At 37.0% G+C, this 16,762-nt stretch overlaps 1 protein-coding gene across 1 annotated transcript in view; it reads left to right on the top strand.

Annotated features, from left to right (window-relative positions):
- Positions 1-16,762, top strand: part of CACNA2D1 (calcium channel, voltage-dependent, alpha 2/delta subunit 1) — a 420,200-nt gene that overhangs the window by 293,071 nt on the left and 110,367 nt on the right. The window contains exon 7 of the mRNA XM_009882926.1: positions 3,267-3,398. Within this exon, the coding sequence (XP_009881228.1) occupies positions 3,267-3,398 (132 nt within the window). The remainder of the gene's footprint in view (positions 1-3,266; positions 3,399-16,762) is intronic.

The raw sequence follows: 16,762 nt of genomic DNA, 5'->3' as shown, positions 1-16,762 counted from the left end.
GAATTATGAGGAAGGTGATGTAAGTTGAATTACATGTGTGCTGTTAAAATTTATTCCTGAGAATAAAGACTCAGCACTTAACTATGAATTTCTGGAGTGCAGGAAGGTATGTTTTTCAGTATCTGAGAAAAGATATGTTACTCACTGTTAGTAGCCTTTTCCCAGATTTATTTTATTTTACTTCTGTTGGGATGCTCTGTTCTTGTTTCTCATCTTAAATTCCACTTTTTTTTTTTTTTAATCCCAATTTCATGTGTTGGTTTGTTGGTTTTTTGTTGGGTTGTTTTTTTTTTCCTTGCTGCCAAGTTCTTGCATGTTTTTAGGGTGCTGTATTTGTCTCTGGGAGAAGATTGTAGAGGAGGATGAGGAGGAGGAAAGGGAAAGTGGTACGTAAATAAGATCATAAAACTCTTCACTCTGACTATAAAGCATCACTTCTCCACAAATACTGTAAATAAGATCTAGTAAACTATATTTCTTGCTTTATAGCCTAATCTCAACAAGTCTAATAAAAAGCTGAAATTATTAATTCCAATATACCCATTCAATACTTCAGTACTTCGTCATTTTACTATTTGTAGATTGTCTCCTTAGTTTCTCCTTTTTTTTTTTTTTTTTGTATGTGCATGTATTATATATATATATGACTATGTATGTGCAGAGGTGTGTGAAAACATAGGTTTGACATATATATATATATATAGGTTGACATATATATATAAAACTGCAATATATTTTTGGGTGATGTTACATAGACACTCTTTGCAACAGTATTTGTAAATGTACATTAATGCGTTTAATATACCTTTATTGAATACAGTTTATTCATTAGCAAGCTTATTGCCTGAAAGAAACCTTCTCTTTAGAAATATTGTATCACATTTCATATGCGAAGAGTTCTTTTCATGGGGTGTAGAGCCACCAATTTAGAAAAGAACTTATTAGCATGATTAACTGATTTAAACTGATTACAAGTTTTGCTGAATAGGGATGTCAGTGGTCTGACCAAGGTGGTAAAGTAACTGACAGATTTGGGGGTAGAGGCTGCAGCAATTTTGTCAGGTCGCAAGTCCAAAGAAATGCCTTGGTTTATATTGTTATGGGGCTTGGAAATTTATAGAGGACCCTGAAACCTAAATGCTTTATCAGCTGCAAAAAGGTAAGAACTATTGTCTTCCATGTGCCTCAAGTAAGTGTCGTAAGCTCCAGTGCCCTAAATGCCACCAGGAACCACTGGCATAGGCTTCCACTGGGCCAAGTACTCTGTACATCAGATGAAGAAACAGTATTGTGAAAAATAAAAATTCGAGCATGAAAGGAAATTCTTGTCTAAGTAAATGGCAGAGCTTCTAATGACTTCATGGAGCCACTTCTGGAAGTAAGTTTAGTTGAGAAACAAAGTTTAGTTGAGAAAGTCTGTACTTAATGCTTAATTACACAGTTGATCAAACTGGATCTGAAAGAGATAATTGAACAGTAACCATTTTTAAATGATAATTATCTTCTCATGGTGCTTCAGGGAATTATTCCTCTTTCTTAAGTAAACATAGATATATTTATAAATATCTACTTGACAAAGAGACAAGTATATAGTACCTGCTTACAGGGAATCTCAAGAGTTGGAAATTTAATTTGATATTTCTATAAAAAGCTATATCTTCAGAGAGTAATATTATCTTAAAACTACTTTGAAAAAAAAAGACAACAGATAAACCTTTCTGCAAAACACATGGTGCAACAATTTTCTCCTTAACCTTTACAAATAAGCCTATAGAATTAAATGTTTTGATCTCATTTCTCCAGTACCTGTCAACAACCTCACTTTGGAAATGGGCTGTCAAATGTTAACTTTCAACCTGTTCTTATTTTTATTGTTTCTTTTTTTCACAGTAGCAGAGGGCTAGAATGTAGACCTATGTACTAAATTTTGTACTGTGATGCCATTCATGTGCCTGAAACATGAACTGTTTTTACTTCAGCTTCACTTGCCCATTTGCAAGAGAACTTGGATTTTCTTTCCTGTGCACAATATCACAGTGTAAGCAGGATCTGTATTACAGTGTTGACCTTCATAGGATTTATACCTACATCTTTAGCTGTTTTCAAATGTTTTTCCCTCTCTAATTCCCTTTGCAGCCTTGGCTTGCTGATCCAGATTTTTCACATTTAGAAACATTACTTACAAAGCCATTAAGCAACACAGAAGAAAGAATTAGTCACCAAACCAACAAAAAGCCCTTGCTCCTTCTAATTAACTGCATAGCTGCTATTGACTAACATTATTAATATTGGAGGGGGGGTGGGGGTGGGGGGGATAATGAGATATTTCCAGCTGATTAAATGAGGTGAAAAGCATGATTTATCAAAGTTATACCATAAGATACTCTGTAGTGCAATAAAATTTCATTGACTACTAACCATAGTCAATTAACTATTACCGCAGCAGTGTTCATCAATTTTAGAGTAAGTCTCCCAACATATCTTTTTTTTTGAAAAAGGCATAGAACATATTGATATATTATATATTTGATTGGTTATATGATATATCTGATTGACTAAAATAAGCTTTGGCAGAGGACAACTTTGTGAATATAAGTTTCTGTATAACTGACCACATAGCGTTTAGATGAAATGTGAATTTCCTTTTTGAAGTTCATTGTGGAACTGACCCAACTCATAAATACTAATGTTCACATTGCTGATCTTTTTGTAAGTGATCACATCTATGAACACTAAGATCATTTTAGCAGGCAATAATGAATACTACTGTGCATGCGGCCCCACCTTAATGTTACAATTCAAATAACTCATCATTGTCTTTTTCCCATATAATCCTCTTAGAGCATCCATTTGGGAAGGGACATCTTTGTTACCTTTATAAGAGACCCACCTACTTTCGTTGACATCATTCTGGGTATTCTTATTGCAGTGTATCGTAGTTAGTAGAAACATCAAATTTATATGCTTGCATTTATTTTTCTATAACTGGGAAGTGCAATTGGAGTGATATCTCAGAAATAAAGTATTTGTAGAAGATATTGGGTATGCAAATAAACCAACAGTCATTGCATACAAATAATGCAAAGGGAAGAAGAGAGCAGGAGGAACTTAAATTCCCAAGGAAGAGGAGTGTTTCTTTAAATGTACTCTATTGATTAGTTAAATGAAATGTTATTACTTTCTGCAGTAGTTCAGTTTGCTTTTTGTAGTCATTGTTTGTGTTAGGATGTAACTTTGTAACACCAAATATGTTTTATCTTTGACAGCAACGATAGTGTTAAATGAACTCAACTGGACTGCAGCATTGGATGATGTATTCAAGCGGAACAGAGAAGAAGACCCTACTTTATTATGGCAGGTTTTTGGCAGTGCAACTGGCCTCGCTAGGTATTACCCAGGTAACTGAAGTCTCCTAAAGAACTGTCCTATGTCTCATATTGCCTTAAAAATATTCTGAATTATTTACAAGCAATAAAAGATAACCAAAGATGACTTTCTTACATAGATGAGGTTTCTGTATATTAGAAGTAACTCAAAGACTGTGAAATTATTCTGGCATAAAGCAACTATGAAGGGGAAAAAACTGGAAGTGAAATATGTAACTAGTATTTTTTACAGTAAGAGGAACAGAAGATGATGTCCTTTGAAAAGCTGAATAGTTAAATATTATTTTTGTATTGTATTCTATGTGTTGTGTAGAGAATCAGTTGAATATTTGCCAGTGAGATTTTTGTACCTTTCTAGTTTTAAAAGTAGTTACTCACTGACTAGACAGATAAATGAATACAATTTGATTATTTCAACCAACCTCTGTTCCACCTGTTGAAGATTCCATTACTGGATCACAGTAATTAATTTAAATGGATGCATATTTTACTGAATTTAGGTGATCAGTAGCCTTATTTTGATTTTTGATGTGTACTAGCTGATGGAAAGGCTTGCTTTATGGCAAGGCATACTGCCTGTGCTGCTGTTCTCATTAAGCAATGCTGTTATCAATGACAGAATAACATGTCGACTACAGGAAAGACAGTTGTGTGCAGTGTCTTATCTCTTGTCTACAACTGGTTAAGGAAGCCATCTGAGGTCCTTTGAAATCCTCTCTTTTCTGTTTATATAAGACTGTGTTTCTGAGGGTGAGGGGGATTATTCTAAAGCTGTTACTGTATCATTAGCAAAATTGCTAGCACAGGCAGAGAAATTGCCTCAGGCTACTTTACAGGAAGAAATATTTCATAACATTTGAAGCTGTTTGTTTTGTCATGCTAGGTGCCAGTGAAATAAATACAGTGGGATGTTGCAGAAAAAAAAATAAATATTGAATATGCTAATTGCATATCTCTCTTATTTCCAAGTGTTGTGTTTCAATGCTTTTGGGATCTATTAGTACTGTGTTTGGGGTCACCATTTGTCACCGCTTACTATATAGTGATGTTTTCCAAGTGCTGAAAAAGAACTGTTTCTTAAATACATCTCTGTGGCGATATCTAGGAAATTAATTTTCAAGTGTAAGAGTATCCTATATACTGAAAAATATATTCTTATGTCTAGCTAACCTGCCTCCTCCAGTTGTTTACCAACACAACACAGGAGCCTCAGAATCACTATGTATTCTTCCTGAAGGCACCTCTGTAAAATGGGAGAAGCTTGTTTTCCCTATTTTTCAGGTGGATATGGTGCTTGTATATACTCCAGCTAAACACAAATTTATGTTTAGTATAACACTCAGATCTTCACACCTCCTGCTTATTCCATAGCTAAGTGCTTAAGTCCTTATTAGCTGTCTAGTGTTGTCAGAACTTAAAAAATTCCTGGGTAATTCCCTAATTCTTAAATTTTACACACACTCCAGTAACCTGGAGCAGCCTGAGAGTCCTTAAGTTGTCTGTGTGTTGTTCTGTGCATCTTCTCCTTTCCACTTCCTTCCATTTATAGCTCAAATCAGTAAGCCCTTTGGGTTTTAGATTTTTAGAATAAGCCTTTGCACAAGTTTGTCCATCTTTCTCCTTTTGTAAACTCTGTCTAGTTTGCAGAGGCCTATCTGACACACACAAATGTTCTGAAAATGAAATTAAGTTTCATATACTGGAATGGATGTTTTTCACATTTGCTTTTTGAAAACGATATAAGTTGTAAAACCTTGCTTCCTTCTATTGGCCTTAGGTAAGCCTGCTTCAAAGAGATTAATTTCTCCATAGTGATGATATTTGTGAAAGTATTTGGAAGTCTCAAAACCCAAAATTAAAATGCATAGATAAGTCTGCTCATTATTAGCTGAACTGTATCCACTCAGTCTTTCCTCCCTTAAAAGAAATCAGTCTTTGGTACCTCTAAGCTATAGAGGGAGTCTTCAGTCACAGCTTTCTTGAACTAATGTTTTTGTCTGATAGTATCCCACTGCTTTGAGTAATGGGCTATATGGTACATCACTTCTGTCCTAAGTAGGCTCTTGGGCTGTCCTTGTCACCATAGTAACCAGCAACATGAAAGAATCTACGAGCGACCCCATGGGTGGAAAGCATGTGTGAAATATTAGATTTTTTCTATTACATATATCTCCTTGTTACCTACATATATTCTAGTTTTGTACTGTTGTACACTCCTCTAGCATCACGTATATGATTTCATATAATTTTCAGCTGTGTTTTGTCTGTCTCTTCAGTACATTTGTGTTCCCTTGTCTCTATGAAGAAAACAAGGCAGCTTCCTTCTGACTATAACCTAGGTAGAGACACATGGCATTTAGACCAGTTCCTTTCCTCAGACCTTCTTCTTTATACACTATAATAGATGGTATTAGACTTAAATACAATAGTAATTAGATGCAGTAGAATAAGAATAGGAAACTGTGTTTTACAAAAATAGCTAACAGCATCAGGTAGAGGGAGTAACAGTACCAAAGTGTTCACTTCCTTTAATGTTATGATGTAATTAGTCCCTCAAATGTCCCTTATGCAAAATGTCATTTTTACTGAGGAGAAAACCACATTCTGTGTGGTGTTACCTTTGGTTTTGTTTTGAAGAAGAAGAAAATAAGTAACCAAGGCAAGCCAGATTTAGGAAGATACTTGTGTAGATGGATAGATCCAGATGTGCAAGACAGCTAAGTATTAGAAATATATACATAAACACACATATATGTAGATATTTGCAGTGATAGCAGAACCAGTGCCAGGCATAAAAAGGAACTGTATGGCAACATTCTATGTTTACCTTACAGTGTGTCCCAGTATAAATGTTAGAGATTGCATTGAGGTCAACTTCTCTATCGATTAATACATTACTTGCTTCATTTTGTTTATTAACTATTTTTCCCTAGAATATACCCAGTTCAGCTCTCGTTTTCAAACATCAAGACAGAAATGGCCAAAGATGCAGAATACATCCATAGGCTTCAAATCTTTTCTTTTTTTTTTTTTTTTTTTCACCTCTTTCAGTTAGGGTTTTAATCAGCTCGATTTAAAAAGTCAGTATAAGTCTCCTCATACTGAACTTTTTCTTCTTTAAATTATTTAAGAAAGTGTGTCTTGCTTAAAATAATTTTAAAGATTAGTGAGGCTACTTAGTATCAACATTTTCATTAGTTTCAGTGGCAGCACATTTGTGAAGAGAAATGTTATGCTTTACTGCTGTGCTGGCAACCATCCATTTTGATATGAAGATGCCAAAAGCAATTTTGAGATTTCTATTAGCTATTCTGTGAGCTCAGAACAACTCAAGAGTAAGTAAACAGTAGTTTAATAAAAGAGCTCAGAAGGATAAACACATAAAGTAAATGGAACTTTAAGGAAGGATGTAATATATACTCATTCTTATGTTTCAAGTTGTATATCGCAAATTAGTCTTTCTTTCAAGAGATGGTTTCAGTGTAAGAATGCATTTTTACATACATTTATGGAGTTGTATCACAATCAAGATAGGGATCTCTATCTCCAGGTGATGAAGGTACCTGATAAAATTCTTAATTTATGAGGGAAGTGTACAAAAGGTGGAAGCAAGGACAGGTGACCTGGGAGGAATACAGAGACACTGTCCAAGCATATAGAAACCTGGTTAGAAAAGCCAAAGCTTACTTGGAGTTGAATATGGTGAGGTATATGAAGGACAACAAAAAGAACTTCTACAGGAACATCAGCAGCAAAATAAAGACTAAGGAAAATATGGACTTACTGCAGAATGTGGGCCTGCTGCCCCCTGCTGGGACAGGGGACTTGGTGACAAAAGGCATGGAAAAGGCCAAGGCACTCATTACAGCAAGTCTGCAGATAGCACAAAATTGGGAGTGGCTCACACACAAGACGGTTGTACTGCCGTTCAGAGGGACCTCAACAGACTGGAGACCTGAGTTGAAAGGAATCTCATGGAAAGTTCAAAAGACAGAAATGCAAAGTTTTGCTTGTTGTAGAGGAATAAGTGCAGTATGTGCAGGGCTGAGCAGCTGGAAAGTAGCTTTACAGAAAAAAAAAAATATGGGGGTCCTAATGGATGAGTTGGACATGGCCAACAACAGCCAGGGCTGCATTAGGCAGAGCATTTCTAGCAAGTGGAGGGAGGTAGTCTTTCCCCTTGACTTAGACATGGTGAGATATCTGGAATGAAAGATCCAATTCTAGACTTCCCAGTACGAGAGAGTGTGGGACTTACTGAAAAACCACAAAGATGATTAAGGATGTGGAGGATCTGTTTTATGAGGAGAGGCTGAGAGAGCTAGCTTTTGGTCTAGAGAAGATGAGATTCAGAGGAGTCTTGCAAGTGTGTATAAATACTTAATGTGTGGCTAAGCAGTATCCATCATAGTAGTTTTCCTTGTCACTCTGTGCTTTCCTCCACTTCCAAAAGAAAACTTGAAAAAAAATGTCTTTGGAATCTTAATACTGTCATTCAGAACAACAGAAACAACATCACGTATAATTGTTTTCATACAATATCTAGTTGTGTTTGCAGTATCTGTCCATGTAGACTGTGTCAAAGAGGACCAGCACTGCTGGGCCAGTATGGAAGTGTACAACGGATGGATTAGCCAGGGCAAAGGTACTCATCCACAAGGAGAAAGCTTGTCTGCTTAGCTCCAATCTTACTCTATTACTGTCTTTTCAGAAGTAACAGTGTACTCAGTGCTTGTTTTAGGAAGTAGGGTGTTATTTGTTTATTTGTTATTTTTTCTTCAACACAAGTAGTAATCTGTGGAAAAGACAAGGTTAAAAAAGTTGGACATATTGAGATCTCCTGGTATATGCAGTGCTTGTGCTGGGGTCAGCTTCGGATGTGAGCCCAACAAGTCCATATTGACAAGGCAGCTCTGAGGTCAGGCCAGGAGGTCCCTGAGTCAGGGTCAGGATCAGCAAAGTACAACATGGTACACAGACCTCCACACAATGCAGCTCAGGCAAGGAGCAAAGGCTTGAGCTTAAGTGAAGCTCCCAAGCCAAGAGGCAGAGGCTCCCAAGAGATTTCTTGCAGCTTTTTGTCCCTCTCCTCTTCCCACAACTCTCTAATCCCAGGTTCTTCACCATGTAAACATGAGCTTGAACACAGGCACTGATTGCCCAGGAGGCTTCAGAGCCTGCTGGTGTACGTAGGGCCCTTCATTTTTAAGGAACAGACTAATTTTATCTGGAGAAACAAGCATATTTGTGTGAGACTACAATTTATTCCATAATCTCTTCTAATTTCCCTTTATAATTTCCTTCTTGCTCAAAGGAGAAATAATGTTTGCTGACACAAAGTAGCACCAGACATCTTCTTTCTGCTCAGAAACTAAATTACATTTGTTGGCTTATTGACTGAGGATGAAAAGAAGATTCCATATGTTTTCTGTCTGTGTTCATCCATCTGTGCAAAAACTAGGTACAGGCCAGGCAGTTGTTGTTTGCAAACATTTTGAAAATTACTACACTGGATGTAATAAAGTTAAGTTGCATGTACTTTGGATTCTGCATGATGAAAATTTTCTGTTCAAGTTACAATTGTCCATTTCACCTGTCATTAACACAGACTTACTGCTAACACATGAAAAATGTGAACTGCTACAGGTTTCATACACAATATACGGTTGCCTATACTTTGGATGTTTTCTAAGCATTTCATCTAAATTTTTTGACATTTAATGATTCTTAACAATATTTAAAATACGTTAACATTTTTAAAACGAGGTAACAGAAATTGTCAAGTCATTGAAATCAAATGGCTCAGACATTTTAAGTGACTTTTTTCACAGCCAACTGTAATGTCTCAGTCTTCATGTTAGAAGCATACCATTGCCAGAGGCCGTTTTTGCTGGTAGCCTTAACCTTGCAAGCCGTACGCACAGAATCATTTGTGACCGATATGCAGGTAAATAGAGCGTTCTCGTGAAGCTATAGGGGAGGGATTTCTTTTCTTTAAGCTTTTGGTACTAGACTTAATTTCCATAGCAAGACGATAAAATGTGATGCATGAGATCAGATTTAGTAAAATCAAATTCAACCTGAAATCTGTGAATTAAAAAAAAAGGGGGGGGGTAGGGTAAAAATATGAGCAGTTTTAAATAGCCATGTGCCAGAATATTCCTGAAATCAGAATTTCAGTTACGTTCTTTGTATCGACGAGTCTGCCCAGAAAAGCCAGCCCCAGACCTAAAGGCGTGTAGTGAATATGTATTGCATTCTGTTAGACATGATACTGGTTTGTGTATGCTCCTGTCTGACTTGCAGCCACAGGGACCTTGAAGTCTTTATCCTGCCCCACCGTCCAGTGCATGCTCAGAGGCTATTGTGAGTCATCTAGAAAACAAGGAATCCCGATTTACATGGTGGCATTTTGGGGAATTAGTTACAGCTTCTTTTCTTCTTTTCAACAGGAAATCACAGTCAGCTTTTCTGAATATCTCCCACATGTAACTTGTACGAGAAAACCCATCCTGTTTCTTAATGTTCAGTTTGCAAACAGAATTTTAGCTGAGTTGTTTACAGAAGGCAGGATAGGACTGGACATATAAATAATTTCTTTTCCTTCCTTTTTGCTTTGTTCTGAGGGCTCTGTTGTCTTGAACGCATGTTTTCAATTCTAGTTTCTTTGCAAAGTCCACCAGGTTTATTGTAGAAGTTTCCAGATTTGTATTGCAATGGAAGCTTTTTCCATTACTTATGTATAACACAAGGGTTTTCACCGCTATCCCAAAAGAAAGCTGAAAGGTATTTTGTGATTTTATTTATTTATTTTTTTTTAAGAAAACCCTCCTGAAATTTGATATTATGGAATTCTGAAAGGCAAGTTTGTGGAAACAATAAACAAAATCAGAAGAGTTTCATTGGGAAAACTGTGAGCCACCAAGTTTAAAATTTCTATTTTCTGTGAGATGTCAAAAGAGCACATATTATTATAAAAGTTGAAGCACCTTCTCAGTAGTGCTAGTAGATGTACATCTTCCTGCCTAATCTTTGAGTTTAGACTTCTCATTCTAGAAATTATTATTAGCTTTTAAGATATCCTTTTAAGAAGACACTTGCCTAATTCTAGTCCGGACATAGGGTTTCAGTAGGTTTTGATTCAAATTAAAAGCAATAATCTGATAGCATTTTAGCAAGATCATTGAAATTATCAATTCATTTTAATCCAATTGAAACTTGCAAAGACATAAAATTGCAAATATCACAACACAGTATTTTAATATCAAAAAGTTCAGCTTTAAAAGAAAAGGGAAATATGGTCATCCTCAGAGCATAAAATACTCCAAACCAACACCTGAAATGGATGAATATTCTGGAAGGATGTATCTCTTTTACCAGATATGGACTATCTAATACAGACTATCTGGTGCCTTTTTAAAAGATAAGAATAAGTGGCAATAACCACAGAATGATTGAGGTTGGAAGAAACCTTTGGACGTTACCTGGACCAACCCTCCTGCTCAAGCAGGACCACCTAGAATCAGTAATGTACATCAGGTTTGGAGGTTTGGGATTTGCTTTGATTTTGTGTTTGGGTTTTGTTGGTTTTTTGGGTTTGTTTTTTTTTTTTTTTTTTTTTTAATAATATTGTTTCCAAAGTGATTCTTCTTTGGTGGCAGGAGTTTGAAAAATTAAACTTTTTTTTTTCTTTTTTTTTTTAATCTTGAATCTATTCTCTATGGGCTAGCACATGTAGAGCTTCATTGAGTCCATGTAGACAGAAAGGTATTTTAATATAGATCAGACTGCAAATTTAATTTATAATTAACCACTGAGCAGTGGACAAGTCTGTTACACAAAAATAAATTAATTTAATTAAAGTAGTTTAATATGGTTTGGCAGATATTAAGTTACTTACATTTTGTGAGGCATCTACCCAGCTAATTTTATTGATAGGTTTTAGAAAGCAGCTATCTGAAAGAACAATTTAATATCAAATTTTTGGCAGGCTACAAGGAAGTGTAGGTACAAACCAACCAGTTCCTTTTTTAATATTGAAATCCTTCTTAATTATAGAGGTAATCAGGATTATAATCGTTAATCAATGTTTCATTGAAATACTGCAATGGGAAGCATATTATTTTCACTGTAGCAATTACTTATTAAAAAAAAAAAAAATTAAAAACACTATTTATGTGCCTTTTGCCAGATACCATCTCTCTCTTTATTTTTATTTATTTTTTGTAAGGCTAAGATTCTTTGTAATGGATGCATTTTGTTTTGGACTGCAGACAGCAGACATTTATTTGCAGTTAAATAAGATATAGGAGGCTTTCTAGTTATAGCAATAAATATACTTAAGAAAGTTTGGCTGCAAAGGATTACTCAAATGAAAACACACTCTTGATTTAGATGAATGTTCAGTAAAAAACCCTTTTGATCAGCAACACCGACTCGGCTGTCTCGGGGAAGTATATTAAATAATATTTCTCAAATGTAATATCAGAAAGGGTAGCACTGATATGGATAGTTTCAGATTCCAGTTAGTGGGGTTTGTATAGCAGTTACACCAGCATGATGATGCATTAATAGATTCAGCATCTTTTATGAAGAAATGTTGAACCTAGACTCGGTGTGACAGCCGTGTGCTGAAGGTAGGAAGGTGCCACACTTGATCAAGATCTGAAAAGTTGAGGCAATTCACAACAAAAATAAAACTGAAAAAGAAATGGTATCATGTCCCCAGATGTTCCAAATCTTCCCACTTCCATCTGGAGATTTAACAAGGGCCAGTGGGAAATTAAATTTAAAACTTTCTTTCCCCATGCGGTATGTCTGGCAACTTCCACTCTCCCAAAATGCTGCATAGCTCTGTGACTCCTCTCTGTTGTGTTGTTTTGTTTTGTTTTGTTTCATAGCGGAAAAAGCAGCCTCAAGCCTGCAGCTCTGTGGCCCTTCTCTTATACGCATAACCTAGATATATGTATTTGTCATCTTTCTTTGACCTTACCCATGTTAGAGAAGAAGGGTGGGAGTTGAAAGGAAAAGGGTAGAGGGGGGCTTTGTTTTGGCTGTGCCCAGGCTCATATAACTAGGAGAAAGCCAGGAAAAGTGCTACAGTATCAGCTGCTTAGGTGAACATTAGGAACTTCATGATCATGAAGAGAAATAGTATTTCCTAGGGAGACCAATACTTTGTCAGACTTCCAGGTGTACTAGACACAAAGTAGCATTCTGAGATGTTGACGGTCCTGTTATTTATGGATATATGACTCTATTTACTTGAGAAGTCTTGGATTCAAGTTGCAAAGTATCTGTGAAGTTAAAGTCCTTCTTAGCTAAAGGAGTAGATTCTGAACAAGATTGCAGTGTTGGAATTGAGTGCCTACATAATCTTAATTCTTATTTTAAACACATCTGAGCATGTCTTAATCATGCATACAGGTGTTTCTTAAACTCGTCTGCTCCCTCACCTTTAAAGGTGTACCTGTACTAGTACACAGAACAAGCCAGAGTTTTATTAGCGTTGTTCAGAGAGTCCCATGGGACTAAAGGGACAGTGCACACTGGCAGCCTTTACCAACAGACAGCGCTGGACCCTATTTTGTTTCTTCTATACTACAAGGTTCTCCAGCCCTGTCCTAGGAGGCTTCATGTTCTCAAACAGCCCTAGATTATTTTATGCTATTCTGCAGGGCACATATACGTACTGCATGGCATATAACACAGCTTAATTTTCATCCCCAAATGATCTTCTGTTTTAAAAGTAGTAAAAATATCACTGTCCTCATTTTGCAGATAAAAGAAACAGGTATAAAAAGATAAAAAGACTTCTTCAGTGATCCTCTGAAGGTTAGGGATTCAAGCCAGGAATATGTGTAATACCAAGGGGTTTTTTTTAAGATTCACTGTGCTATTATATTCATTATATTCATTAACTCATACTTAAATTCATAGTATTGTTTAAACATCAGGAGGTATGTTAATCTTCTCAGGATCTTCGTAATACCAGCGCTGAAAAGTACAGCGATAAGAACTCTTGTATTCTTTCCCTGTTTTGTCCTTAAAGTCTTAAAAATTCTTAACTTAAAAATATGGATAAAGAAGAGTTAGCATTTTCTCCTCCCTTTCATTAAAAATAAACTAAAATAAAATCTTGAACCAATTTCCAGGTATCAGTGAAGCAGGTCTCACTCACCTACTGGAGCATTCCCTGCTTAGACAAATTAATAATGGAAGGACTTTAAAAATCAATTTCTAATAAAATAAAATGGTATCTCTCCAATGAAGGACTTGCTGTGCACAGCTGCTCTTGTGTTAACCATTAATGGTAAGCAATATTGTTGCAGCCGTGATATTGAACTCTCCAAAGAAAGTCATTACTGAAGCAGATACTAAGAGACTAGAAAGCCTAAAAAATCCATACAAAATGAATCAAAAGCCTTGAAAAACTGAGAACTTCACCTTTTTTTTTTTCAAAAGGTTTTATATTTTATAGCTGTCAGTTCCTGTTAGCGACTCAACATTTAAAGGAGCCTTTAAAGTAGAAAAAAAAGAGCAAAACAAAATAAAACCCGAAATTTTCCCAGTAATGCAGCTTATAAATTATCAATTAGTGCAATTAGTGTGTAAATTGGATAGCTTTACTATTTACACTGAAACAAGCCTTTTTGAGCATTGTTCAATTCATTTTTTTTGTTGACATCAGGGAGAAAAAGACATGGACTGAGATGATTTGGATCTAACCATACTCATGATACAAAAAATCTTACAATATATTTAATTGTGGCTTATTTTTCAAAACTGATGATTTGAATGTTGTAGTTGTGCAAACAGATCCACCCAGTTGCAGGACAACGTGTTATTTCTAGTGAGTTAATGAGATTACAGCCAGCAGGCCACCGTACCTGCATGCTGAAGTTCATACTATCTCTGTGTTTTCATGACACCAGTTGAAAGCTCCAGAATTTGCTCTTATAGGAGAAAAAGAAAAACAACAACAAAAAACCCTATCAAAACACCTTGTTGCTTCTGCACCTCTTCTCCTCGAGGTCTGATACTCCAGCCCCCTCTGGGGGGATGGTAGCTAGTCCAGATAAAACCGATGTTAGCAACACATTTATTGAGAATTCAATTCAGCTTATACATATATCTGGCTTATACTTATATCAACTTATACTTATATCAACTTATATCTGGCTTACAGATAGAGCTCAGAGGGTTGTGGTTAGTGGTGCAGAGTCTAGTTGGAGGTTAGTAACAAGTGGTGTCCCTCAGGGGTCAGTACTGGGCCCAGTCTTGTTCAACATATTCATCGATGATCTGGATGAAGGGATAGAGTGTACCATCAGCAAGTTTGCTGATGACACAAAACTGGGAGGAGTGGCTGACATGAAGTGTAGGGTGCTGCATCTGGGGAGGAATAACCCCATGCACCAGTACAGGTTGGGGGCTGACCTCCTGGAGAGCAGCTCTGTGGAGAGGGACCTGGGAGTCCTGGTGGACAACAGGATGACCATGAGCCAGCAATGTGCCCTGGCGGCCAAGAAGGCGAATGGCATCCTGGGGTGCATCAAGAAGAGTGTGGCCAGCAGGTCGAGGGATGTCATCCTCCCCCTCTACTCTGCCCTGGTGAGGCCGCATCTGGAGTACTGCATGCAGTTCTGGGCTCCCCAGTTCAAGAAGGACAGGGAACTGCTGGAGAGGGTCCAGCAAAGGGCAACGAAGATGATTAGGGGATTGTAACATCTCTCCTATGGAGAAAGGCTTAGGGACTTGGGTCTCTTCAATCTAGAGAAAAGAATATTGAGGGGGGATCTTATTAATACTTACAAATACTTAATGGGAGGATGCCAGGGGGATGGGAGCAGTCTTTTTTCAGTGGCGCCCAGTGATAGGATGAGGGGTAATGGGCATAAACTTGAACATAGGAAGTTCCATCTTAACATGAGAAGGAACTTCTTTACTTTGAGGGTAGTGGAGCACTGGCACAGGCTGCCCAGAGAGGTTGTGGAGTCTCCCACTCTGGAGACATTCAAAACCCGCCTGGACGCTGTCCTGTGCAACCTGTTGTAGGTGACCCTGCTCTGGCAGTGGGGTTGGACTAGATGATCTCCAGAGGTCCCTTCCAACCCTAACCATTCTGTGATTCTGTGATTCTGTGATGTGGAAGCAGAAGTATTTGCCTCTGAACTAAGATAACCCAGAGCCATTTGCAGGGTTAGTTTTAAGTTGCAGATTGCAGTATGTGTTAGAAATTCAAATAGCTTTTGTTTCTTTTGGCATACTGGGACCAATAAAGCAACATATTTGTTTGCATATGGACCTTTCCTGTATAAAACTCATTGCTGAACTGATTTGGGATGAAACTGCTCCCAGTGTTGCCCATAACCACATAGGCAATACATTCTGAAATACAAATTCTGTGAGATGATTGTCCTCTCTTTTCTGTGTGGTGATGGTGCTGTAAAAGTTACAGAGGACATTGCACAGAGCTGTCTATGGGAGACAGATTTTACCTGAAGATAATTTGAGCTTTTGCCAATTTTAAGTCAATTTCTGAGTAAAATAGTTCAGAAGTGACTGCATTCAGTCTCGACTGAACATCTGTGGTAGCACGGAGTTGGTTAGGAGCAGTATCTGTCTTGGGGGGATAGTACTAATCAGTTACTAATACGAGGCATCATTATGATATAAATATCCTGAGTTCTAAGTATAGAGGTGCAAAACACTTTATGATGATTAATGTTTGGGGCTCTTAAAGTTATGGCTGTTTATTGTTTTTAGCTACCATGTCCAATCACTTTTCACCTTTTACTGAAAAATACCTAAGTAGTTCTGCAAAGATGCTGCTGCTACACCAAAATTCACATGGCTTTCTGAGTAGTAAGCTGAGGAATACTGCATTTCCCAACTAGCATGGGCTACCGCATACCTGAATGCAGATTTGTTCACATAAGTTCACTAAAAGATGAGAGAAAATGCTAAATGAATCTAAGGACCAAGTATAAGTTGTACCTTGCACCTCAAACTTGGCTCCAGACGTCATTGACTGGCACAGGGAACTGAGTAGTCAGTATTTATGGATGTGTTGAACATCCACATGAATCTTTTCTTGAGAGATAGCAAGGTAAAAATAAACTTTAACAAATATTTGTTTGCCTAACCTAGTAAATGCTAGATTGAGGTTGACTACCTAGGAACCCTCTGAGATGGAAAGGTAATGAAGTTTGAGTCAGAATAAGACGGTGCTTTCTGGGATTTGATGATTGGCATTTGTTACTTGTCTTACTATCAGCTTTTAGCCTCTTTCCCCAGATGTGTTACAGGGATGTAAAGCTGTTAATAATTCATCTGTGCCTCTCTGTTTCTTGCACACACATACCTCACCACTA

The sequence above is a fragment of the Charadrius vociferus genome, unplaced genomic scaffold (genome assembly GCF_000708025.1).
Source record: "Charadrius vociferus isolate BGI_N301 unplaced genomic scaffold, ASM70802v2 scaffold32, whole genome shotgun sequence".
Classification (NCBI taxonomy): domain Eukaryota; kingdom Metazoa; phylum Chordata; class Aves; order Charadriiformes; family Charadriidae; genus Charadrius; species Charadrius vociferus.
Note: the sequence above shows the minus strand (reverse complement) of the source record. Positions and strands in the feature narration are given on the sequence as shown.